This window comes from Neopsephotus bourkii, unplaced genomic scaffold (assembly GCF_033783945.1).
Source record: "Neopsephotus bourkii isolate Nb327-2 ecotype Australia unplaced genomic scaffold, CSIRO-AGI_Nbou_v1 NB_107, whole genome shotgun sequence".
NCBI lineage: Eukaryota > Metazoa > Chordata > Aves > Psittaciformes > Psittacidae > Neopsephotus > Neopsephotus bourkii.
Window position 1 is genome coordinate 949,565 of NW_026900624.1, and position 27,615 is coordinate 977,179.

Genomic DNA, 27,615 nt, shown 5'->3' on the forward strand with positions numbered 1-27,615 from the left:
TTTCTTGTGAGATCTCAGACAATGTTTTAGATGTTTCATATAAATTTTTTTTTATGCAAAATTGGGTTTGTTCTTGGTTATTTCCATACATTGGAGTAGCAGAAACCCCATGCGTTTTAGAGGGTCCAAGGCTTGGGTGAATGTGTATCAGAGCTGAGGCTCCTCAAGCCTCAAGTTTCCCAGAAAAGAAAGCTTTTTTTCCTACAGAGCTTTGTGGCTGGCACAGACCGTTTGGGCCTTCTGTGAACCCAGTGTTCTCAAAGTAAAATTTATGAACTAAAGGAAAATCACAGGCTGTGCCTACTGTGAGGATTTCAGCAGTCTTGGACCAGCTAACAGCAACTGTGAGCTTACAGATAAAATGGGAAGCGACCAAGTAGGTTTACAACTCAATAATGTCACTGTTAATGTGGAAAGTCACGTGGGCCACATCACTGTTGTATGTTTTCTGGGCCCTCGCATTGGACAGGGCTCCTTTGCTTGAGCTGGGTCACAGAATTAGTCCTCTCAAACTTAATCTTTGCAGGGCAGACACTTCAGCACTGTGAACACAATGTGGGCTGCCCAGACTCAGTTGTTCTGCGAGTTGTGCTAGGCCCCTTGTACAATGGTGTTAGTGCAAGGGCACAATAAGCTTATGCAGCGTTGCACTGCAGAACCCAAGGTGCATCCTTCCAGAGCATTGAGGCTGTGCTGGGGAGAACCCGCAAGGCTGCCCTACAGCTTGGGGATGCAGCACCTGTGAGAAGCGGACCCGTGGTGCATATGTTTAAGATATGCCTCTAGTTTCAGGCAAATACCATGCAGAAATCAGCCAGAGAGCTTCATGCACTAACTTGAAAGGGTTCTTCTGTCTGCACTGTGGTTTTGTACCAATATATCCATTGCAGGATTTGGTGTGGAAAATTATCACCTGGGCAGATGCCTAGGGAATAAATGAGACCTCAGAAGTTTCTATCTGCTTTTGGATAATACTTTCTGATAGTCGGTGTGTAGGTTTCTGAAGTTATGCCAAGAACATCAGTAATTATTGCATGTGATGACTGATGCTGGGTTTATGCGTGTGTGAGGTTTGAACATCTTGTACGATTGTGCTGCAGCTGCCTGTGAAAGACAGTGCTATCTGGTAAAAGTCATTCTACAATGTGTTCTAACACGTGGCAAGTGTTAACATTTGCCTGTTACTGTAGAATCTATGTGGTTTTAATCAAATAAAATTAAATGATACGTACCTTGTCATTTAAAGAAATAATTAATTCCAATGCTGAAATCCCATAAATACAGGTTACTGAATGTGTATGTGTTCTAGGAATTTTATTTATTACTGATGGGGATTTTTGGAATGTCTTTCATTCTTCCAAAATTCCGTATAAACCAGAGTAGTCATTCAATACAGAAATTTTGCATACAGTTATTATATGTGGGCACAGAACATGTCTTCAGATAGCTTAGCTCTTCTTGCCAAATATTCCATGTTTGCTGAGAAAAGGAATAAGATTGATATAAGGACTGAACATTTCCTGTAAAGCAAAATGCTCTCCTGCATCAGTCAGGTAATTAGAGGAGAGCAATGGCTCTGAAGCAGTTTTCTTCTAAATTGTTGGTGTATAACAAGTGAAAATTTTCAGTGGCACTACCAAAAATATGGATCAATTGGAAGACACATTTCTCATATTTTCAAAGTTGTCATATGTTCCTTATATACAAAATAAAACCAAAATCTAGGTCAAACACTGGCTTTGCAAACGTCTGCACTGCTAATGCTTCATCCAACTCCAGTTTTTGGACTGCTAATAAACAAAATAGTTTTCTTCAAGACAAATCCACTATAGAGGGGTTTACATCAATCTTTGGGGCATGAAATGTCCTGTGTGGATTTGCAGTCACAGATCAGTCATTAACCTGCTTTTATTAATACTAATAATTAATAATAACAAAGCAATTAACTTCTCCACAGAAGCAATGTTGGCACATAGTGCTCATCCTGGCTCACTACTTTTAAAAGCGAATTCGGAGCAGAAGGTTGTTTCATGCCTACCTGAACTGACAGCCAGCTGAAAATGTCCTTGGCAGAACAGATGTTTTGGCTTTGCTTGCTGCATCTAGTCTTTGCCAGCTGCCCAAAATAATACACTAATTAACACCTAATGTCTCTGCTATAAATAGAAAGCCTGGTAAAGGTATAAGAAATTGAGGAATTGTGCTTTCATTTCATTCATTCAATATCTTTGATTATCTTAGAGGAAGACAATACAATTATTTCTTTTGGTTTTTTTTAATAACTTTTGAGATTGCAATAATTCTTAAAACTTAAATTCTTAAAATTTAGTTCTTAAAATTATCTTAAAATAATTATTCAATTGTCTTTTCACTTCCTGAAGTCTTTATTTTTGATATTCTACCCAGGTTCCACCTATCTACATTAGCACAAGGAACATGGAATGTATTGTGTCTTCTTTTTAAAGTCTGCATTACTCTCTGTACTCTCATTTCACTAACAAATGCTGTTTCCCTGCCAGTGAATCATAAGATCTCAATCACCTTCAATAACACCACAGTAATATCACATTTCCTGTGTTACCTTGCTTTAATGCAAAGTCTTCCCTTTAGCTTGATGAGGAGCTGATGATCCAAGTTTGCAATTAGCACTGCTTTGAGCAAGGGATCAAATGAAATAGTCCTGGGAGTTCCTTTCTGGTCCACACCACTCTGATTTTAGTGTTTCTTGGACATTTGAGCTGATGAACTGTAACATACTTTTATTCTTTTTGCTAAGACTAAAGCTAAAGTAGTGGTTTTATGATATTATGTAAAAAGGAATAATAGAGTAAATGATGCACCAGTTATACTGAGGCTCTAAAACCTAGAAATGCTGAGATTTTTAAGGGAAACTTCATATTGGTTAGATATATTTAAATCCATAGTAAGCACCCAGGAATCCATACTTACCACCTATATTTGCAAACCCTTTAGTATAGAGTACTATCCATAAGATTATTACATTATTTACATTAGACTTACTGCAAGAGGACAAAGCTGTGATTAAACCAACACTGCTCTCCCAAAAGACCTGACCAGCTACTATGTACATCAGTGAGGGGTAACCCATCCATGTGTGCTCTGTAGACATTTTTAATAGGTGGTCTTTATATAGAAAACCAAAGTGCATCAGATTTCATACACACCCAGCCAGATGTATGAAAGAAAGAAAGCAGTAAGTTATTCCTTATCGGGAAAGAGTGAATGAAATCATTTCATCATCTCATACGGCAAGCTGGGCTTCCTTTACGTTAAGTAACTGTTCATATTTTCACAGTACTGAGAATAGCTCCATGGCAGACACAAAAAGAGCTAGATCCTGAGTTTACTGTTTCAGAGCAATGACAAAACTGAAAGGCTTTGTAATGTAGCCACTGATTTAAGCCTCCTTTAGTAAACACTTAAGCTTGTGGGTAGTGGTCAATGGATTCACAGCTAACTATGCGCTTAAGCGTTTTAGCATCTCAGAAAACCCATTTAAAAACAAATGCATGGGAAGTAAATGTTAGGAAAGGGTGTACTTATCTTTAGTCCAGGGGTGCTTGTTCTGTTCTTTTACCACAACTTTTTTACCAGAGACTTTCCCTGTTCCAGCAGCATGGGGTGTTAACAGTCCCAGTCAGACTGAGAGACCAAATCAATTTTTAATGGCACTAATAATGGTAAACTTCCAGATTACATGGAAGTGCCATTTTCTTCAACATGAATCTCTCAGCTGGGGTGCTTGTAGAAAAAAGGGAAAGGCTGGCTGTGCAAAACTGGAGGAGCAGCAATCCCATATTAGTGCGTAGCTGGTGGGCAACCTCTCACAGGCAGGAATGGCTGGGTACCATTTGCTGCTATCCCAAGTAAATGAGAAACTGAGAAAGTTGAGGCTGTTCAGCCTGGAGAAGGCTGCGTGGAGACCTCATAGCAGCCTTCCAGTATCTGAAGGGGGCCTATAGGGATGCTGGGGAGGGACTCTTCATCGAGGACTGTAGTGACAGGACAAGGGGTAACGGGTTAAAACAGGGGAAGTTTAGATTGGATATAAGGAGGAAATTTGTTACTGTAAGGGTGGTGAGGCACTGGAATAGGTTTTCAAGGGAGGTTGTGAATAATCCGTCCCTGGAAGTGTTCAAGACCAGGTTGGACAAAGACTTGGGTGAGATGGTTTAGTGTGAGGTGTCCCTGCCCATGGCAGGGAGGTTGGAACTAGATGATCTAAAGGTCCTTTCCAACCCAAACTATTTTATGATTCTATGATTCTATGATTACCCATTATCATAAAAGTAACTTCCAATAAAAGGCTCATTTATAGCTTTACAAGTTGTGATGTTTGGAGTTTCACTTTGTCAGCTACAAGTTGTTTTGTTTAAGCAAATAATAATTTTGCTTATGTGATGACTGGGGTGAATCCTTAGCTGCAACGGATGAACATTACCATACAAAGATAGATATAGACTATATAGGTTATTTATACCAGTTAAGGTAATATCCCTTTGCATAAGGATTTTAAAAATACTGGGACAATAGCATTTGTCTCATCAGCAAAACTGAGTGCTAGCTTGAACTCTAAGGCAATTTTGGGGATATTTAAAGAGGAAGATTGTTTTTTTATTGCAATGATCCCTTAGTTGAAAAGCATACTGAGAGGTATAGCCCTCATTATTTTTGTTTTGTATTGTTTCTTTGTTATTGTTTTTCAAATTTCTATGTTCAGTTTACCACAGACATCTGTAAAAAACCACAGGACTTCACTGATTTATAGATTAATGATTTTAGGTAAGGAAGAAACTATCATGACTGCCTAAACTCTTGTGTAACACAAGACTAAATTATTCCCATTTCAAGACACTGCTTGAAGTTTCACTTGTACCTCCTTCCCTCTCAGTTTATGAAACTATAAAACCTATATGAAAGAAATATTAACGGGTCTAATTTTCTGTAGCAGAGTTATGTATTGACACATGAAAAAGGGGAAGGTAAACTTTTGAGAGCTCTTACATTGTAAAGGGAGACAAAAATAAAGCAATTTAAAAGATTACACTAATGAAAATAGCATGTAAACCCACAACACTTCCACAGGGTTGTAAGTGGGACAGAGTTTGTTCTTGCAAAAGTAAATGGGAGAGCCTGCATCCCTGGCATCTTCTGTCCCAGTTTTTCTCAAGTGCTCTGCAGTTGCCACATCAAATTTGACCCCAGGTAAAGCCCTTTCAGTCTCCACTGCCGAGGAGTGGTGAATCAGCAGAAAGTCACTGTCTTCCTTCAGATCTCATTTAATATTAGGTATTTTACACAAAGTATGTTCAACAACAGGTGTTGCAGGGCTTCACTTTGCAATGACGTAAGTCCTTGTGGTGAGAAGAAGTTTCAGAGAAGAGGAGACATGTGGCTTCAAATCCCTTCAGGCAGAGAAAGTCTGGGCTTGGCTCTTCAACATCTTAAATAGGGGCTCTAATGCCAGAGCTTTTTCTCCTCTTCAGTATAGTCCTGATTTTTGCCTCACAGGTGATAACAAATTCACAGGGATTTTTGGGCTAAACAAACCCATGCTTTTGTTGTATTTGCCCTTTTCTTTAAAACTGCTGCCAGCTCTGCTTAGTGGATCTAATTAGAAATTATGATTAATTTCTTCATATGCATATTTTCCTAACAACCAGCAGAATTAACCATAACAGAATTCAGCTCAGCTCTTACAGTTATGCTCGTGAATAGCCTGTGGACATTTTGCAGCCAGCTGTCCTGCTGGATGTCTCAGATTCACAAACTTCAGAGGTCATTCATGAAGACAGTGCAGTCTATGCTCACCTTTCAAAGCCTGCCCAGCATTCACCTGCCATACCACCAAGAGACAAATGCCTCACAAGGCGGTGATCTGGCAGTTGACTGGAGCATGTAACTGCCCAGAGGTATTTTAGCAAGTTTTACTGGGCCAAAAAGGTATTTTTATTTTCTCTCTTTTCATCCATTTAGGAAAATCGATGGCACCAATGCAGGGGAGGATCACATCGAGCTGACAGAAGAGGGACAACCTGTGCAGGCAAGAACCCACAAGCCAGCGCCGTGCAACTGCTACTGCTGCGGGCTGCCCAAGCGCTACATCATCGCCATAATGAGTGGTTTGGGCTTTTGCATCTCCTTCGGAATTAGGTGCAACCTGGGTGTTGCCATTGTGGAAATGGTGAACAATAACACTGTTTATATTAATGGAAAACCGGAGCTGCAGGTGAGAAAACATCTTCCTTTCACTGTTCTGAGGTGACCCCATTGCAAAATCGTTGAAGTGCCACATATCCAAGGACTATGTATGCATAGATCAAAAACTGAGGGATGGAGACACATGTGTCTCAACTAACATAGATGTGTAGGTGCTATTTAGGTATCAAAGTCACATTACAAATATGTAAGATGTGAGAATTTGCAATGTCATAGAGGACGTAAGCAGCAGAAATGAGAACTGAATTGGCTTGCATGTCTATCAGGCCCCTTATCTTTCAGTTGTAGACAGATTTTGCTGTAGTGGCAGAAGCTTTTACTATGTACTATCTCTCAGGGAAGCACGGTCTGGTGCTGCCTCAGAAGGAATTATTAACTGCTGAATGTAGTGCTGCACTCACTCTATTCAGATCAGTGGATAACTTTTCAAGACCTTAAGGAAGTCCCTGCCAATAAGGCAACAAGATTTTACAGGTTACTGACAATGTGGACTGCTGTCTAGAGATATTCAGAGCTAGGTGCCAAGCTGTTTTCACATTTGTAGTAGATGGCATGTGGCTCACGGCAGAGTAATCCTGTAATCCAAGGAACTGTGGCTTCAGTGGATACCTTATTTTCCCCAGTCCTGCCTTGGTATATGGCTGTGATATCATGAGTCCCTAAGTTTGTTCAGCCTTGAGAAAAGAAAGCTCAGGAGAGACTTTATCACCATGTTCCAGTATTTAAAGGGTGGCTACAAAGAAGATGGAAACTCCCTTTTTACAAGGAGTCACACTGAAAAGACGATGGCAATGGGCACATTGCATACTCCAGGGAGATTTCAATTGAACATGAGGAAAAATGTTCACAATGAGAACAATCAACCACTGGAATAATCTCCCCAGGGGACTGGTGGATTTCCCAACACTGGACACTTAGATGATATAGCTGGATAGGGTGTTGGGTCATCTTGTGTAGACTGTGTTTCTGCCAAGAAAGTTTGGGCCAGATGGCTTTTTAGGTCCTTTCCATCCTGGTATTCAGTGATTCTAGTTCTTCCTCATCTGCTATCTCCTCTGACCAGCTCCTGCTGCTTAGACTTGCTGCTGATTTGTATTTATCCAGTCTAATTTCTGGTTCCATACTTCATGCTGGAGAAAGGATGTGCCTACATAGGCTGGGAAACTCAGAAGAGGTAGTTTGAGGAAATTCAGAAAAAACTCCTCTCACAAATCTCAGATTATTCTGTTTGGGAATAAGCACCTGCTGACACAGGAACTTTTCCTATGTCTCATAATGTTTCTGCCCTCATAAATTAACACTACCTAGAAACTAAGCTGGAAATTACTGGTAGAAAATAAGGTATTTAAAGCAGAAATGTAACTCAGCACAGGAAAGTTGGTCTCCTGTCAGAATGCATATTGATGTAGAAGGAAATCCTTTAGCCCTCTGTAAACATGTCTGGCTAATTAATGCTATCATTCTCCCTGCAGGTCAAATGATGAGCTGGATTTTACTTTGCTTGTTTGGGAAAAAATAAAGCAGCCTACTGGGGGAAACTGGTTCTTTGTTTCACACACAGAAAATAATACAGAAAAAAAGAGACGTTAAGGCTTACTACTTTAGTCTTCGTTTTTCCGTAGTGTTTTAGTGACAGTTTTAATTCAGAATCTAAAAGACATAGGTGCTGCTTCCTCATGTGATGCTTAGCAACCTTTCTCTGCCATGTGATTAGCATAAAAATGATCATGAAGCAAGACATTGTGGCTTCTCTTTGCTCCCAAACTGTTCTTCTGAACTGAGGGTTCAAGGAGAAAAAGTTGACACTGACCTTACGTTAGTGTGAATATACAGAGCCAGGCCCTGTCTGGCATCCCAGAATGGAGAGCAGGAGGGCCACCTTGGCACCACTTTTAATAAAAGATAAACTAGCCAACTAGCTCCTGTTACCTAGTTCTAGTTCCAGATTGCCTTGTTTTCAGGTGTTACCCATCCCAAACACAAGCAGTGCTTTTCTGCTTCCTGCCACTTAGTGCAGATGGTGGATGGTCAGAGTTTGCTCCGGACAAGGAGAGCCATTCGTAGCCTGACCAGGAAGCTGATCAATGCAGAAGACCTAAACAAGCTTTATAATCCTTGGGAAACGTATATGTCCATTGAAATGCATCAGATCCTTGTTATAACACTGAGCAGGCTTGAAAACCAGGGTTTTAGGATTAAGCAATCCAGGGGGAAGCAGTGACAACTGGCAAAGATTAAGATCCATCCTTCTGGATGAAACCTTTCCCTTTCTTATATACCTGACTGAAAGCTAAGAACAAAAGTAGTAATCTCACAAGGGAATCTCACATCCTTTTTCCTTAACTAGTAGGTTTCAAGCTCAGCAACACCAAACAGCCAGCATAAATAGGCAGCCTTGATTTGGAGGACGGGGTAACTTGTGTGTGACTTCCCATCAGTGGTTATCTTTCAAGGTGTATGCTTTGTCTTACAGCATCTTGTTTCCTTCCTTTACAGAAAGCCCAATTCAACTGGGATCCAGAGACTGTGGGACTCATTCATGGCTCTTTTTTCTGGGGTTACATTGTGACACAAATTCCAGGAGGGTTTATCTCAAACAAATTGGCTGCTAACAGGTAAGAAAGCCATAATTAAAAGAATTAAGTTACAGCCTGATGGCTGTTTTACACTGCTTAAATGATGATTACCAAAATAGTGAATTAATGTGCTTCAGGAATACACAACTGAAAGTGAGTGTTAAGTATTTATGTCTGCAACCAAAATGGGAGTAGATTTCTATTACAGGTCTATTGCTGATTCTTCTAATTTAGCTTATTCATCTCAAATATTTATATGTTTCTTCTCTAAACAATAACGCTTTCTGAAGAGTGCTGGGAAAATCACACCTAATGCCTCAGTCAATGATTGTAGCATTTGGCTTTCAGAAGTTACCTTAGTGCTTTTTAGCTCAACATAGAAGAATTTTCCAACAAAATTTGACCTTTCTCCTTGAAAAATTCCTAAGGGTGGGCATGTAGGAATTATAGAACTATTTATGGGTCTGAAGACAGAAATCCATTCTCATGCACATAGAAGTTCTTGCCATGGCTGGATACAGTATTGACTGTAGTTAGGATTGTCTAAAACTTCTAATAGAGCCTCATAGTTTCTGTTTGATAAGCTCTGAGCATCTACACACATTTCTTCTATGCTCATAGTGTTTGTGGGCTGATTTTTATATATATATTTTCTTTGTTAATTTAACTGCTTTTGAAAGTGAGAATAAGAAAAGGAATGGATTTTGAAAAAGTTAACTTTGGTTTTGGGCTTTATGTCAGAAAAGTTTTCAGAACTGGAACATGATCACAAGAGGGAGGGAGATTGCCTGAAGACAGCTGTTTGTTAATGAGCTCATGGGATGTGCATGGTAAGGGCATTTGGGATCTTCAGATAAAAAGGTTGTTGGCACTCATTTCATTCCCTGCTAACAAGACATGACTTACATACAAACACTTTCAGAATTGGAAAAAGGTCTTTAAGACAAGTTATATATTGTTTTGCCCCAAATAAAAATGCTTTGGTGTCTTCATTCCCCAAAGATCTATAGGAGTTACGAGACTGGACATTCTTTGTACCCATATGCCCCTATAAAAATTACTTCAAGACAGAGACATCCCATAGAATTGCCCAGAAGTTCAGGCCCAACTCCCCTATGTCTGTAACCAAAAGTTACTCAGAGCTCAGTCTGCACTGCTTCTTCAACACTAATATCATCCTTAATTATTCGTTCCTCTACCACACAAAAATGCCTAAGCAGAGTGTTTTTCCATCTGCTGAATAAGCCAAACAAATGAGCAAAGCTGAATAATTTCCTCAACCTTCCTAGTCTTGCTACCAGCTTTTGCAGCAGAAAGGCCCCAAAACATGGATGTACACACTGTTGGCTGAATAATTCAGTATTAGTTCAGCTTTTGATACCTTGCTTTTCTTGCAAACAGTAAAATCAATCATGTTTACATTGTAAATCAGTGTATTCTGTCAGTGAACTAATTCCTTAAGTACATGTTGAGTTTCAGACTCAATATAATGCTGTACTACAAAATCACATAATGGATTTTACTATCATAACTGAGTTTAGGAGTAGAATTGTCTGAGGAACAACAATAAGCCCAAAAGCTGAGCTCAAAGAGTATTTCTGTTTGCAGTAATAGGATTCCCATGTCTGGCTAGCTCTGTGGTTTTCCTTCATTCCTTGTTTACCCAACCGATTTCAGCTTGGGTAGATCCATCAGTGGTATGAGTTTCTGTTTCAGAGAGGTTACTTGCTGCCAAGACACAGGACAGGAAAACAGAAGATCTGGGGCCAGTCTGTGAACCCACCAGCCCTAGAAGGACAAATGCTTTCTTTTGTCCCAGCTGCACTCTGAAAATATTGAGTGCTATATGAGTCTGCACCAAAACCATCTAACACCACGTAATTTTCTTTGTATGCTCATCTAAATTTCTGTAGGTCTGTAGTCCATCAAAAGTTCATGAACCATTAAGTGACTCTATCACTTTAACTTGCTGCTTACCTTCAAACATGCATCTAAATGTAATTTCATCACTGTTTTGGTGGTGACAAAGATGCATGAAATATAAAGCATGTCCTGAAAATAGTTTTCAGTAATAGCACCCTGCTGAGCAGAGGATTCCATCACTGAAGAAGGCTGTTTTGATCCCAAAGTGGCAGTTGGCCAGAGATCACAGTTGTGAGAAAAATACACAAATGAATTGAAAAGAGCTGGGATATTTTTAGTCATGATGGGGACCAGCTTCTTTGGGATAAATGGTAGTAAACTGCTGGAAAAATGCTGCCTCTTTGTGGAAACATTATTCAATCTTTTTAATAGTAGCAGAAGGGTGACTGATTCTAACTCAGTAGAAATTATGCATTTACAATGTAGGTATATTAAAAGTTTGCACTAAATGAAGTAGCAGAGACTGGAAACAATCTTCAGAGCTAGCTGTTTGGGTAACTAAACACATTCTTTTTCTCATGGCTTATTCTTTAATGTGCTCATTCATTTACATAATTTGCTGTAGTTCCCTGAGACTGTCAATAGCTTTACAATAACAGACCTGATATTTCTATTGGCAAGGAAGCAAGGTGCAAAATTCTTTTCTTCACTGATCATAATAGAGAGCTAAGTAATACTTATTTCTCAGTGAAATGCTTACTTGGCTTTGAAATCAGTCTCTTAAATGTCAAGATATCACCATAGGCTTTTTATTCTTGCTCAGATTTTTAGACTGCTTTCTGTATGAATCCGTTCTTTTGTCACTTCTCTCCACCAGTCTATCATCCTCTGCTTTTGTGTTCATTTGTTGACTGCTTTCTTGTCATTCAGATTATGACTGTTGCTTTTGTCAATAGGTGTAGCAAATTTAGATAAAACAGTGTTGATCTTCAAGCATTAATCCTACTGTGAATAATAAACCAGATTAAAAAAATGAAGTGATGTATATTTCCTGTGAATAAGTTTTCAAAAAGAGACTGAAATGCAAAGAATTGAAATCCTTATTAAAAAAAAGGAAAATAAAGGAAAAAAATAGCAACAAATGATTTTAAAAGTTTATAAATATTTTGAAGTGGAGCATGATAAACAGCTATGCACACTAAGATCTGTGTATGTCTTTGGCAGAAAAATCAGAAGGAAAGGAAATACTATTGTTGTCCAGATCATATGATTTCTGATCAAGTATTTGTCTAATACTAGTCATATATCAGGATGAAGCTTAATGTGTCTTCCTGAAATGCCACAGACATAACACAACAATTCAAAGCTTGTTAAACATCACTGAATTTGGGTAGTTTAGAAAAGAAACATGAATTATGGCCCACAAAGAGCAGCATGCTGCTAGCTAAGGTCTGTGTAGCTAGGAGTTGAAGGCCATGAACAAAAGAGGCTGCTTTATTCTCAGGGTGTCACCTTGAATCTTAGAGCAAGACAGGGCAGCTTTGGGCTGACCTCCCACATCCCAAGCAATGTGGTCCCCACGTCCACCAACAGCTGAAACTTTCTACATAAAGAGCAAAAGATCTCTCACATAAAGGCAGTCCACAGGCAGCCAGAAATGGCTGCTTTGAATTGCAGACAACACAAAGAAGACAGTAAACTACTGAGGATTAATAGTAATCCATTCAATTTAAATGGTGCTTGGCAGTTGTGGAGAACTCCTACTGCTAGTTCTGATGTATTTCAGTGCTGTTACAGGTTCTTAGAGGGGATCCTCATGTATATCAGTTTCCACAGATGCTGGAGTAATGAAATTTTGACATTCAGAGAGTGCATGACACAGCTCTTGAACCCCATTTGTTCAACAGAACAAAAACCTGAGGCTTCAGTTAGCCAGATGTGAAGATGTATGAAATCTAATCAATCAAGCACAGCTCATTATTACTAACGGTAGCAATTTCAATGATTGTTCCAGCTGGTTGTTCCTAGTATCTTTCTTGGTTTCTAGCAGTGTTTTTTATGGTGCCTCAGTTTTCAAACGAGGTGCTAGATGTCCTTTTACAAGCTAGGTACCCAGGGATGCCTTTCACTTGCACTGCAGCCTCAGTGCCTGGCAAACCTGCAGCCCGTGTCATACTGAAATGACTGCCCTTTAGCCCAGCTGTTTTTCATGTCTAGTGCCACCGTTGTTTATTACTGACACAGAGTGATAAATGTGCACCTCTCTTCACTTATGTTTCATGAGAAATCTCATATCCATGCTAGGAAAAGCTCCCACAGACTTCAGTGAGTGAGGCAGACACAGCTTCAAGTGCTATCCCAGGGCCTCTGAATGGTTTGAGGTTTCAGGGGTGCTGCTTGGATCCATTACCACTATACAGGTTTCTGCTGACTGCTTCTCTAATGGGTGCTAACATTTGTTAGGCTACAGCTGATTTCCCAAGGGCACTGGGCTCCAAGTGCATTTAGAGCCTTGACTGACTTGTGCTTAGCTGCAGCAAGTACCCTTGCCAAGCAGGGTAATAAAATGTTTATATCATGTTTTTCACTGAAGTTGTATTGTAGAAATACCCCTTCTATGTCATAGTCACAAAGGACACTTATAGCTGTTATTTAGAAGAGTGATGTTAGAAAGTACTTGATCTTCCCCAGCTCTATTATACATTCTATCAGCAGCAAATGGAGCTAACCCACACACTCCCATGTTCAGAGAGGCACTGAAACTGGACCTTACCTGTTTTAAACCTTATTTATATAACTGGATTTAAGTACTTCCCACAATAGGAATGCTTCTCTCAGGTTAGGACTCACATAAACAGCTCATCCTCCAGTACCAGCACATGCGTCTATTCCTCTGATACAAATTAGAATACAGCACCTTTATTTCAGCATTCATAAAACTTCTGTTCCATTCAGAGAAGAAAATGTATTGACCATATGGGGATTTATCCCCTTTTGCCAGTAAGGGACTTCACAAGTATTTGGTTTGATGAGATGGAAGTAGGTGAGATTGTCTTTGACACTGTACTTGAGAGCAGCGTTACTTCTGAAGAGAGGACAGTAATTACATTCCCTTTCATGTTGCTTTTTTCCATAGGGTATTTGGAGCAGCTATATTCCTAACATCTACACTGAACATGTTCATCCCTTCTGCAGCAAGAGTGCATTATGGCTGTGTGATGTTTGTAAGGATTCTGCAAGGTCTAGTGGAGGTAGGAGCAGTCACTGGTCTTTTCATACATCATATGCTTTTGGGGATTTGGCTCCAAAAGTTGTAGTCTTTTCACAGTATCACAGTATCACAGTATCACAGTAGGTTAGAGATTGGAAGGGACCTCAAAAGATCATCTAGTCCAATCCCCCTGCCGGAGCAGGAACACCTAGATAAGGTTACACAGGAACGTGTCCAGGCGGGTCTTGAATGTCTCCAAAGAAGGAGATTCCACAACCTCCCTGGGCAGCCTGTTCCAGTGTTCCGTCACCCTCACTGAGAAGAAGTTTCTTCTCAGGTTTTAAGTGGAAAAACCTTTTGGTCAGGCTTCACTTGTTCTACAGCTTTACTTGTTACTCATTTTTAGATGAAAATTTTTTAATCATACTGATTTACAAGTTGACTTGAAATAAAAAGTTTACGTTCCCACTGCTGCAGTTCAAGCTATTTTAATTTGTGCCTGCCACTGCATGGACTAAACAGCATTTTTTACCTCAGAACACATTACTGTTTAAATGATTAGCCAAACTAGTTTGACATCTTCATATCCAAACAATAGAGCTCTTCCAGGCTCACCTTAACCTTCCTACATGATTCCGTGGTGACAACCTGACAGCCAGAAAGGTTGGACAGTATCAGCTTGAAGTAGAAATGCAGTGAAAGCAAATCATATGATGTGTGAAATGTCTGCCAGGGTGTCACCTACCCAGCCTGCCATGGGATGTGGAGTAAGTGGGCTCCTCCACTGGAGAGAAGCAGGTTGGCCACCACATCATTCTGTGGTAAGTTGATAGGCTTGTATGCTTTGTGTCAGTGCATGTTCTGATTAGATATGTTTTATTCATTTCATTATTTAAAAGAGAAGTGCAAAGCCTCTGCCCTTTGCTGCATTGGCTTGTACTCTGAGGCCAGGAACCTGAGAGTCTTTTTGCTTAATATGTCCTCATTTTGTCATTTAAAGCCAACCATCAAAATAACTCTTGTAGTAAACTACATTGGGGGCAGAGGTGTCACATGAGAGAAATCACACCTTTTTGGGTTTTTTTTTCATTTGCTCCATCCTTAGGTATTCAATTTATTGTACATATTGAATTGGCCCTCCTAAGCAAGGACACATTATAAAAAACACCTTAAAAGGGCTTGAGTACTGTAGCCTGGTTGCTCAATATACTGGAGTGGGGGTGATGTAACTTCTTGCCATCAGCTGTTCTGCTTCACTCTGTTTTGAATTATGATCAGGCTTCTAATTTGCTCTTTTCTGGGTCCCTTTCCAACATTGACAGCTGGCCTTCTGGAAGATGGCTTGTGGGAAATTTCAGAAGACTCTGGGAGAGGAACCCAGTGGAAATATGGGAGAAATCCAACTCTCTCATTGCCTTTGACATGTTTCTAGCCTCTGGCAAGAGCCTTAAAACTTTTTATAAAGCAGGAAGCAGGAAAAATGAGGTTTTATACCTTGTTCCTCAAGGAAAATACCACCTTTTTTGCTTCCAGCCACACTAATGAAAAGGAAAAAAAAAGGGGGGGGGGGCTTCTACTTTTAATTCCATCCTCCAGGTAGCAAATTTAGCCACAGGTCACTCCATAATTCCAGGGGAAAAATGTTAGTATTTTCTTACCAGCTCCAGACTGATTTTGGGTACGTGGCTAAATATAACCAAGGTAAGGCATAATTCAAACGTTCTCCCTCTGCTTTTTTACTCTAGAAAGTTCAGATATGCAGAGTACAGGGTAGGAATTTCAAGTTGGGAGTGAAGGGAAGGGCACTGTTCATCACTTTAGTCTATCACTTCCCATCCTCTAAGACACCTTCCTCATGGTTTGCCCTTTCCTATTTGTAGCTGGGAAATTGGAACTGTGAGTGGATGTCTAGTAGTGCTGAAGAAAAATCAGAAATAGCAGGACTTTGAAGAGCAAGCAGTGTGGAAAGGTGGGAAACAATGAGGATAAATACAGGTGGTAAGGTAAAGCCAGCTGAAGGTGAATGCCTGTAGGAGAAAATATTCAATAGAAATTTAAGCCACAGGAATATACATTCTGTCCCTACGAAATTAAACTAAAAGGCTAGAGAAAACAACAGCACCAAAATACAAGTGGAAGGAAAAAAGCAGAGAAAAAAAACCCATCAGATTTGCATATTATGGGAATTTCATTTGTACTACAGATGAGTCCAAGATTTAGTGATTATTTAGGTGTTTCCATTTTCAGAACAGACCAAAGGAGAAGCCTGTCCACCCTCTATGCTCTCTCTGTGAAATCCTAGCACCTGGTAGAGAAAGATACTACAGCTCAGCACCTGTTTAGTGGATACAGATGACCAATTCTTGCACTTGAAAGGTGCACAAGACCAAGGGAAAAATTAGCAAACACCATGATAACCAGGTTGTTGGTTTCTCTGACTATATTCTGGCCTGGGGCTTTGCTGTTGCTGTAGGAAAAACCAGTTCCACAAAGACACAAAGAAGGGTCACTGTGAACCATTGCAGAGAAGTATTTGCTAATGAGTGTTGACAAATGTTCATTATTAAAGTATGTCATACTCTCCAAAACACAAGTATCTCATTTCCTAGAATAATTTAAAACAAAACTTCTCACATGTGAAACCATTGGCACCATCTCATACCGAAACCAAGTATCCAGATTGCATGAATTCTCCCTAGGGTCTTCATGGAAATCCCTTTCCAAGCACTTAAGTATTCATCTCTTTCTATAAGTCACTCAGAAACATATTTCACCAGTATTATATATTTCCCAATCAAAAACCTCTATATATTTTTATCCTTTTTTTCCTTTGTCAACTTCTGCCTATTTATTCCAGCTGTTCATTCCTGCTACTGATATGAACTAAACATGGTTAAGCAGACACAGGTTGTGCATTTGTGGGGTCATGGTACTAGAGCCATGAGAAGAGCCTTCCAGCCTGTCTGTGACCATCAGGATTTTTGGATACCAAGACAGCTTATGAAACTTGGACCATTAGGTTCTCCAGAGCTCACCTCATGTGCCACAACAGGGATAGATGGGATTCCCCACTTAATTGCATACATACAGCTTATGCCTGCAAAGTGGTTTGCCGTCAGTCTTGGACTTTCAAACCCCATTTACCTACAGGGCACAGCCCTTCTAACTGCAAAATGAGACTGGTGACCCCACACCACTGAAGGCCAGTCCCTTCACCCCAAGCAAAACTGTAGACCTTCCATCCCATTCCCTAAGTTATCAAGAAGTCATGATGGCTCCAACCAGATGTGTCCCTCCAGTTCTGCCCATGAGAACCTGTCTGGATCATCTGCACTGGAAGATGGGTGTGCCTATCACAGCTGACATTATATTAATCCTTTTTCTCCTCAGGGTCTTATGCGGGTGCAGTGGTTGCCATGCCGCTGGCAGGTGTGCTGGTACAGTATATAGGATGGTCATCCGTCTTTTATATATATGGTGAGTTACTTAATATGAAGGATCTCTGTGACTAGACTGGTACTGCCAGCCATTTTGTTAAACCTCTAGAACAAGTATGGATCAAAGTTGTTTTAGTGAAAGAGGTTACAAATGGGTATTCCAACTTAATCCCTTCTTATTGCAGCTTCTGAGAGATTTATTTTGTAATCATCTGCCATAAAATGCTTTCATATGATAATGACCAGGCTAAAGCCCCTGGTCACCCAGTGACAGGGTTGGATGCAGTTGAAAAGGTTGCTCTGTAACACAAACACTTAGGTGACATGTGTCTAGAATGCACACAACAGCGAGTGCTACAGCATACACTGTTGATGGGGAGCCAAATGCCTCTAAAACCTTCTGCCCTGAGAAATCTGTCCCTTGCTGCCCACCCTCAGTAAAGGAGTGTCACCTTTACAAAGTGGTCCCATCACATGGGTGCAGCCTCATGACTGATCTGAGGTGCCTCGTGCTTCCACTCATCGTATGTGACAGAGCTGGCTCAAACCCAGCCTTGCTCATCAGCAACCCAGTTAAGATGGGTTTTCTCTGTTTGGAGACACAGGACGTACCATAAGATTTGCCATTGCAATCTGACTGTGAAGTCCTTTTACATGCATTGCGACCATGTTATGACTGCTCTGCTTTTTTCCTTCCTTAGGTCCCACATAGAGCTTTCCTTCCGCATTTTCTCTGCTCCATGTATATCATGTAGTACAAGTGACAAAATGTTCAAATGCTTTGTAAACAGTCACACAATATGCAGAGTTGGTAACCATGTTTTCTTACTTTCCCAAGCATAATTTTTATGCAGATTTGGTGTAACTGGCTCTTGGAAGCAAATTTCGAGGCCTGCAGATACTTAAATATGGCTTTATTGCCTTTTAAAAACCAACCTTGCTTTTCCTACCTCTGCAGGTATGTTTGGGATTGTTTGGTACATGTTCTGGCTGCTTCATGCCTATGAGAGCCCTGCTGCACATCCAACAATATCCAGTGAAGAAAGGATATACATAGAAACAAGTATTGGAGAAGGAGCCAGCCTAGCTAGTGCAAGTGTAAGTAAAAAGGGCATTTCTGGTTATAATTTGTGAGCACTTCACACAAGATCAGATATGATGGGATGCATACTATTAGCTGCATAAGAGCAGCACAACTATTTTCTGTTGATGTTTAGGGGCTTTTTCTGTTATGAAAATCAAAAATCAGGGTCACGCAGCTGGACAGGACAAGTTCAACAGGCAAAACACACAGTGCTGTTTCAGCTCTTGGCATATAGGGCCTCCCTAATCTAGGGAAGGGAGTGGGGAGAGAGGGGGAGCCACACACTCTGTTCTCCTGCTCTTGAGTAATTACTATGCATGTTTGAAAAAATATTAACGGGAATTGCTAAAGAAGAAACTGGTTGCAGATGTTAAATTATCCAGCTGTCTTTTGAGCTCTTATTAAGGATGATTGCAATTCTGAAAGCTTAAGGAAAGGGTTTCTACCCTGTTAACTCTTGCAGCAGCTCAACTCCTTAAGACTTCTCATCCTCTCTCTAACAGGATCCTGAAAGATCCTGGAAACTTAAAGCTAAAACTTACTTTCCCATCAAACTTCTATTTCCTTTGGTAACTTATTTTTGCTAGTGGTGAAAACCAAACTGCTTCTTCATAAGCTGTTTCTTCTTGGCCTTTACTCTTAAACATTCTGTAACAAAATAATAACTCCAAACTCTTTTCTTTACATATTTTGGGTAATAGCCTTACTGAGAGTGTAAAATACCAGACTCTCCTTTTGGATGCTCCTCAAGTTTGGCTGCAGTCACTCAGGTCTTGTCTGGAGACACACATACTTGTTCCAGGTCATGGTTTTCCCTTGTTGTACAGTGGGTTTACTGCAGAGGACACCATCACGTGTTCACACATGACTGCAGGCATACGGTTGCCTGTAGAACGTAGCTGCTATTTTATTAAAAAAGGACAATGTCAATGTATATTGGCCTAGTTACATATTTCAGCTTTTGATTTGAATCCTATTAAAAGTGAATAGGGCTCTGAAGTGTTCTTTGTTCCTGTTGTATGAAGTATTGAAGCATAAATAGAAACTGGAAATGCCAAAAGCAAGTTATAGAGATTTGATCATCTACCACAGACTATTTTTGCTGCATGAAATGAATTGGGTTAAAGCAGGTATCTGCTTGTTGCTGTGCTACCACATGTTTCTTAGATAACTCTTTTTTTCTCAATCGTTTCACTGGAATGTCGCGAACTGCATCATGTCTAAAAATGGGGAAGGCACAGGGTTTTCTCCAGTTTTCTTTGAACCTGTTATTGATCCTGTTATCCCAATAGCATGATTCTGGACGACTTTGTGTAATTTCAGTAATCATGGCAACAGTAGTATGGTGGTCATCTTAGAATTCCAAACTATTCTAAGAAAGATTCTCAACCTGGGTTTTGTCACTAATGTTTTACTTGCATTGTAAGTGATTTGCAATGCAAATTGGATGCAATGTACTGGATATTCTGGATACTAAGGTACTGGATCTTTATTCTGCCTCTGCCTACTCAATTTTGAATATTTTTTTTCCCCCTAGAAATTTAGTACTCCATGGAAGAGATTTTTCACTTCAATGCCAGTTTATGCAATCATTGTGGCAAACTTTTGCAGAAGCTGGACCTTCTATTTGCTCCTTATAAGTCAGCCTGCTTACTTTGAAGAAGTCTTTGGATTTGCAATAAGCAAGGTAAATGTCTGAGATGAATCAGTGACCGTCAGACCTCACCCTAGGAGATGCAGAGTGCTTGAGGAACTTCTGATCCCCCTGGAATCATTACAGTAGATCATTCCCAGTAGTTCGAATGACGTACTTCTGGTGATCTGATAGAAAAAAAAGCTTGCTAACATCAAATTATTAGAAAAATGAAAGAATTGAGAAGTTGTTTGGGAAAGAGTTGATTAAAACCCCACATATCATGAAAACCACAAAGCAAGTGAATAGAAATGCACATTTTGTTTACTGATGGACATTCAGCTTTGCATGTCAGGTAATTTTTATCCTCTTTTTTTTTTCTTTCTCATTATTTTTCATTGACAGATTTTGTATAGATTTATATCCCCTGCCTCTGCCACTTCATTAAAGAAATCATTGTTAGCCAACCTTTTCAAACATAAATGATTGTTCCAGAAAAGCTTTCCTAACATTCCTTTCAGTAATCTCCTTGCTACTTTGTAAGTAATTTTCAAACAAGTGTAATACTGTAAACTGATAACAAACAGCATTACTACCTGTGTGGTCTGGGAGCCTGTGCACCTGTGCACCGCTTCTGTAATGCTGGTGCAGTAGCAATGACAATGAATGGCCAAGCACAGCATGGAGATGAAGGACAGGGGTATTAAGACAAATTAGGTTTGTTTATTCTGAACTAGCACTCATTAATGCTAGAGTTTCACCTCTGTGTAACTCAGTAATTAAAAACTAATGTAAAACTGTCAATGTAAGTAGGCTGCACATCCTAGAAAGTGAACTCAGACTTCTCACTGAATTACTACTTCAAAGAAAAGTTTCTAGAGGATTATGTGCTGATCACTAAAACTCTGCAAAATAATATTTTCACGTATCTGGGACAATTACCAGAGCTAACAGAGAAAGTAATAACCTTTTGGCAGAAAATTCACCAAGGGGAAGTCATGCTTGACCAACTTGGTAAACTTCTATGATGATGTGGCTGGCCTGGTTGAGAAAGGGAGAACAGTGTATATTGTTTACCTAGACTTTAGTGAGGCCTTTGATGCTGTCACCCATAAGATCCTCATAGACAAGCTGTTGATGTATGGGCTGTTTGAGCAGACAGTGAGGATTGAAAACTGAATGGCTGGGCCCTGAAGGTAGTGATCAAAGTCTTGTTGGAGGCCACTAACTGCTGGTATACGTACCCCAGAGGTCAATAATGGGTCTGATCCTTTTTGTTTGACATCTTCATTAATGATCTGGATGATGGAGATGAGTGTACCCTCAGCAAGTTTGCAGATGACACAAAACACTTTTTTACTGTGTGGGTGACCAAGCACTGGAAGTTTGCCCAGAGGCAACTGTGGAATCTCCATCCTTGGAGACATTTAGAAGCTATCTGGACACTGTCCTGGGCAGCCTGCTGTAGGTGATCCTGCTTGAGCAGGAGGAATGAAGAAGATGACCTCCTGAGGCTCCTGCCAACCTCAACTATCCTGTGATCCTGTGAAAATTAAAAGATAAGCATCAATTTATCAGCTCTAATGCCACAAAATTAAAAATACATGCATGGCTTTAAATGTATGCTTAGTTAATAATTTCTGAAATTCTATTATAATGTCAGATTTTATTCTTATGTTCTTCAGTCCATATATAATGTGCAGGTGCTTCTTTCCTTTCCACAGTGGCAGGTAACAGAAATAAACTTTCTATTCAGAAAGGAGCTCCTTAAGAACATGAATAAAAAGATATATAAAAGCAAATGAAAGCCAAGATAAAGCACTCCATTATCAGAACACATAAGACAGGGCTTTGTGATGTCTACAATAGAAGTTAATATTAACAGTCTTCTAGGCAACTTTTTAGTGTAATCATGTAAGAGCAGGGATATTGCATGATATTTCTAAGGTAATATTCTCACTTGTGCTCTGGCTTCTCCCTCAGTCTCATAAGGAGTATTCCTTCCGCCACCCAGATTTTGGAGTCTATTCTAGCCAGCTAAATTAGAGCAAGTTTTTTGTGCTCATTTGCTGGTCATTGGAGAGATAGAAAACTCCATCAGAGCATCAGTTCAGTTCAGTTCAGTTCAGGAACACCACCCTACCCCCCAAAAAATAAAGGAAGATGCCCAAGCATTTTCCACTTCACTGGTGCTCTAGGCACTGGGCAGCCAAGGGATGCTCTGCACAGATCCAGCCTTTTTCACGGGGTCAAGTTACTGACTGCCCCTTTTGGAGGGCACTGTGTGACCCCAGCAGTGAAAAAACAACCCTATTTCTGACCTTGCTGTCAGCAATAGTGACTGGGCACATATGGCACCATGAAGAGGATCCTGTAAACTTCATATCTCAGGTACAGCATCTACATGAGACCCACCTTACAAGACTCAGTAGGGGTGGTGGACTAGGGCTTGTGAGGTTGGTAGCTCCTGGCCATGCCATGGCTCACAGTGCCATTACTGGGAAAGCCTAGGAGAAAAGCTGCTAGGACCTGGATGAGAGTATGCTGGAGTCTCTCAAGCTTCTAGAAATCCCTAAAGATGGGACAATGACAGCTTAAGGTCACCCGGGTCTTGGTTGTAGATCCTGTTTCACCTGTCTGCAATCTTTGCAGAGAAGGAACCAGGACAAAAAAGTGTCTGATGGTGGAAAAAAAGAAGAGTTTAAGAATGGGAATGGTTCCTGTTCTCTTCCCTCTAAATCCTGAAGGAGGACATGAGCACTCATTTATCTAATTGCAGGTTGGCCTTTTGTCGGCAGTTCCTCACATGGTCATGACAATCATTGTACCCATTGGAGGGCAGCTAGCTGACTTCTTACGCAGCAGGAAGATTTTAACTACTACCACTGTAAGGAAGGTCATGAATTGTGGAGGTACTGTTGGATTCTGAAAATATAATATTTTACTGGTGTGTTGCAGTTGATACAAATAACATAGTTTTGTCCATGTTTAATTGTAATGAGACAAATTACTCTAGATTGCATTTGTGGCTGGTTAATCTGAAGCATTTAATGGAGAATTGATGTTAGATGTCCTCATGGTATAAACCCTTACCCATATGAGCATGCTTTTAAAAAGGGCAGAGGCAAGAAGCCTGGTTAATAATTAAAAGGGCAATAGGGACTGGCTCAGAAGAGTAGTATGATGAAATAGGCCTCATCTTGCAAACTTGTAAAGACGAAGTTAACCCTGAACCATGGTGCTAGAGATATCTTTTCCTAGTGGATACAGTCTTGCAATAACTGGCCATGTTCTCAAGTGCTACTTCCAGCAGAACCTACTGACAAGTTTAGGCTGCTAAAAGTGGATAAAAAAGAAAAAGCAAGGGATGGACAGACTAATTTTAACTCAGCACAAAATAATTCATTTCCAGTTCAGTCACTGAACTGAAAAATCAATGACATCTACATACAGGGAAGATACTACATTTGAAAAAAATAAATCAATCCAGATAGCCTGTGGAGTCCTTCTCCACTACCACTTCCTGGCTTGCAGTATTTACAAATGGCACAGGCTGCCTGAAATATAGATCCCTCCGTCAGGGATGCCATGCAGCTTGGCTAGGCATCTTCATAAAGGATTCTCAAATTCAGTACATTTTCAGTGTATTTTCAGTGTCATTAAAAAAAAAAAAAAAAAAAAAGAAAAATCTACCAAAACTAAAACCAAAAACCCCCAGAAGTATTGTAAAGTTATATATTAGGAAATGTTAGTTTGAAGTAATGGCAGAGATTGGAAATTCCCTGTCATGCTCAGGGATGTCCTGTTGTGTTGGTGGCATGCCTCTATATAAAATGCTCTTCTGTTCTATTTACTAAGAAAATCTCATATTGCTACAACCATGGAAAATTGAAGGCAAGTATTTTTCTCCTTTCCGTGTCATGTTGGTGTATTTGTGAATCTTTCAGTGCTTTGTACAGAGTCATTTTCTTATTGTTTCCCTGTCCTGCCCAATGAGTTAACTGTACCAATGGCTTGGGTCTTTTACACAGCAATGGGGAGAAGAAAGTATATTCTCAGACAATAAATATTCATATTTTTTTTCTGCAAATCCACAAAGCTTCCAAGTATGTTCAAGAATAGCTGTAAGATAAAAAATATTTTTGTCTCATTTTACTTTGCTATTCTGCCTAGACCTTATTAGTACCTTCATGACCAGTAGTAACTGAAATTGAATTCATTCCCATGTGTTTCATTTGAAGGCTTTGGGATGGAAGCAACCTTGCTTTTGGTGGTTGGTTATTCTCACACAAAAGGTGTGGCTATTTCATTTCTGGTGTTAGCAGTGGGCTTCAGTGGGTTTGCAATTTCAGGTAAGTCTTTATCTTATTCTTGGTCTTACTATTACTGATAAAAGTGATGTTGTTGTCCCCACTGTTGCTATTGTCATAATTTCTATCATTCTGTTTGCTCTTGATGTAGCTGTTTATGAGGTATTCCCTATTTTTTTCCATATCAGAAATAGTTTACTTCAATATCTATAAAACATGTTGCACATAGGACATGAAGCTTTGAGAGAAGCTGAGCTTTATTGATTCCAGTTTACATCAGCTTTGTGCTATTATTTTTTAATGAATTTTTACAGTGTCAGCCACTTTTTCTTCTTGTATAAACAATATCCCTAAAAGAAGAAAGAAATTGACTAACTCTGAAATTAATAGTTGCTCAAAGGCTATCAGTTGCAACCTGGCTCCCGGCCTTAACTGCCAGTTTCTGCTTTTTAGGTCAGTCCTTTCTCTTGTTGTGTCCTATAGCCAGCCTTTCACCAAAACAGCTGGTTTTAACACTTTCATGTGTCCCATCAGTTCAGGCTGACTTTTGTAACTCCAACAGTACAGACATTGTTATAAAATCCTGTTTTGTTATGAAGATGGAAGGCCATCAGCTAGCATACTGCCAAGAAGATGGGTCTATTGAACAGAACTGACCAGCAACATTAACTGCTGGTCTTCAGTTGTTTCAGGGTACCCAGACGGGCAGTAGATTAGCTACTGAGTTGTGATATGCTTACATGGCAGGCCATTTCTATCAATCAATTTTTATTGCAGGAATTTCCCAGCAGTCAACTTTTTACTGTATTCAATTGCATGCACTTGGAATTCATCATCTTTCCTTGTGATCTTCCATAGCTCATATGACAAATTTTCATTACCTACATTGTGATAATTAATGGAGCTGATTTTTCCTCTTTTTTATCTATTTCTTAATAAAATATATACCCAGAAGATACACTACAGTAAGAGTAATTATTTTTCATACTAGTCTATAGTCTTTTTTATCATGTTGTTAAACTGCTATTTCAAATATCAGAAAACATCTATTAAGAACCAGTGCTACCTAAATAAAACTATATCAGACATTTGAGTAACATGAGGCCTTCATTCCTTAATTAAAAATATTTCCTGAGTGCATTAAGAAAATGGGAAGCACAGATACTTTAAATGAGTCCAAAACAAACTACCTGATCCCCAAAGGTGGGGGAAAAAGGTTTTTTGAAAAAGAATGAAGAGTTGCAACGTATCTATAATACCAAGGAAATACTACCCTTCTTTCTGATATATGTAGTAGGGGTTTCCTACCTTTTCAGGCTTCTTCAGCCAGAATGGTTGTAGGAAGCCCTATTGGCCAGGTGGCACAATCCTGTGTAGTTGACTGTTGTCTCTCATTTGCTGTAGGATTCAATGTGAATCACTTGGACATTGCACCACGTTACGCCAGCATTCTGATGGGAATTTCCAATGGTGTGGGGACACTGTCGGGAATGGTGTGCCCACTCATCGTTGGTGCAATGACAAAACATAAGGTAATATTTCTCTATGTTTTCTAGGAAAAGGTTTAGGCAATACAAGAGTTAAGATATTTCAAAGCTTCCTGGGAAGTCCATTTCATCATCAATCTCTGCAGCTATTTTCTGTTGTCTTAAACATTCACTTTTATAATATAGTAGTGGCATGATTCTCAGCTATCGTAAACAAATTATCTATGTAGGGAGATACTATTTTATACTACTTGCAGCTGAGTCTCTGCAATATCTCCATACTACTGCTTATAGGACTTGGTGGAATGCATTGGAACCCACCCTGGCAGGGTTCCTAAGCAACCACTGATCTACAATAAGATTAACTTAATTGTTAGAGAAATCCCTGCATTTTCAACTCCAGGAATATTTCATATTTGAGAGAGAAACTTTACTGTCAGAAAAAAAAAACAACACCAAAAAACAAAAAACCCCAAGTTTTATTTAATTAGCCATTATTATAAAAAAAAAAAAAAGAAAAAATCTTCGCAATGACTCTCATAAATTGTGCTATCTGTAACATCAGGAATCAAACAGTGGTCATTGTTCAGTATGTTCTAATTCGTGGTCTAATTCAGACAATAATATTTTTGTTTTACTGCAAACTTATTGAGACCTGAACCGTTCTTTCAGACTCGTGAAGAATGGCAAAACGTCTTTCTGATTGCAGCCCTGGTGCATTACAGTGGAGTGATATTCTACGCTATCTTTGCTTCTGGAGAGAAGCAGGAATGGGCTGACCCTGAAAACCTCAATGAAGAGAAATGTGGCATAATTGATCAAGATGAACTGGCTGAAGAAACAGAAATGAACAATGAAACTTTTGTAAGTCCAAAGAAAATGTATGGTGCTACCAGTCAAAACAGTGAAGTACAGAGAAGAGAATGGAGAAGGCAAAAGCAAGTGACTCAAGACATGGAAGAACAGAGTTCTTACCATTATGAAAATGGCAATTTTCAAGATTTGTCATAATTCTTGAAATTGTAAGGTTTGTATAGCAGCTACTCCCATCTCCCCTTCTGCTCAGCTGCCCCAAATCATCAGGTATCCATATTTATTATCTTATTCAATAGTGTAATATCTGGCCATGTGACTAGATACAAGGGGTGGTAGTTCTCTTTTAATAATACGGAAGAGGGATAACAGCAATGGGACTGGGAGAAGTGATACCAAATCCTCACTCAGCCATTGTATACCCCTGGGATGAGATTCTATGCCTGTTAGGAGATGACCTGTCCTGCCAGGGCTCCTACCTGGTGCAAGCTGTAGGATTGACTGTAGGAGCAAGGAATGGCCCCATCATCTGAACAGAGAAAGGACAAGGTCCTACCAGATGTGGATCCACTTTGGACCCACAGCGGTCCGTGTAATTACTGGGGCCCAAGTCGTGTGAGAGTCTGCTCTGAGTGGCCCTTTGCCTTTTTAGGATTCCTGCAGGTTGGCATTTGAGCTGCTTATTCCATGCCAAACTACAAACTCATGCTAAAATATTAAGGTGGAGTGAAAAGCAGATTTATGAAAGCAGGCAGTAATTAGTTACTAATGGTCACTTAACAACAGGATGAGGAACAAGTAGCAGAGATGGCACAGCATTGTTTCAGCAGTTCCTTCATATCGATTGACAGTCTGCTTTATATGCATAACCTACAGAGCATGGATAAGGCAATAAAATGGATACTTTTGAGATTTGTCCCCTTCCAAAGATTTTGTGCTGGCATGAAATAATTCTGAATAT

The 27,615-nt window shown here is 39.8% G+C and overlaps 1 protein-coding gene across 1 annotated transcript in view; it reads left to right on the forward strand.

Moving 5' to 3' along the window:
* SLC17A8 (solute carrier family 17 member 8) overlaps positions 1-27,311 on the forward strand; it is a 29,906-nt gene extending 2,595 nt beyond the window's left edge. Inside the window, exons 2-12 of the mRNA XM_061356581.1 lie at positions 5,998-6,250; positions 8,737-8,855; positions 13,816-13,930; positions 14,624-14,711; positions 17,281-17,367; positions 18,286-18,425; positions 19,949-20,098; positions 22,824-22,956; positions 24,286-24,396; positions 25,759-25,886; positions 26,514-27,311. Coding sequence (XP_061212565.1) covers positions 5,998-6,250; positions 8,737-8,855; positions 13,816-13,930; positions 14,624-14,711; positions 17,281-17,367; positions 18,286-18,425; positions 19,949-20,098; positions 22,824-22,956; positions 24,286-24,396; positions 25,759-25,886; positions 26,514-26,852 — 1,663 coding nt within the window. The 3' untranslated portion in view covers positions 26,853-27,311. The remainder of the gene's footprint in view (positions 1-5,997; positions 6,251-8,736; positions 8,856-13,815; positions 13,931-14,623; positions 14,712-17,280; positions 17,368-18,285; positions 18,426-19,948; positions 20,099-22,823; positions 22,957-24,285; positions 24,397-25,758; positions 25,887-26,513) is intronic.
* The last annotated feature ends 304 nt before the right edge of the window (positions 27,312-27,615 follow it).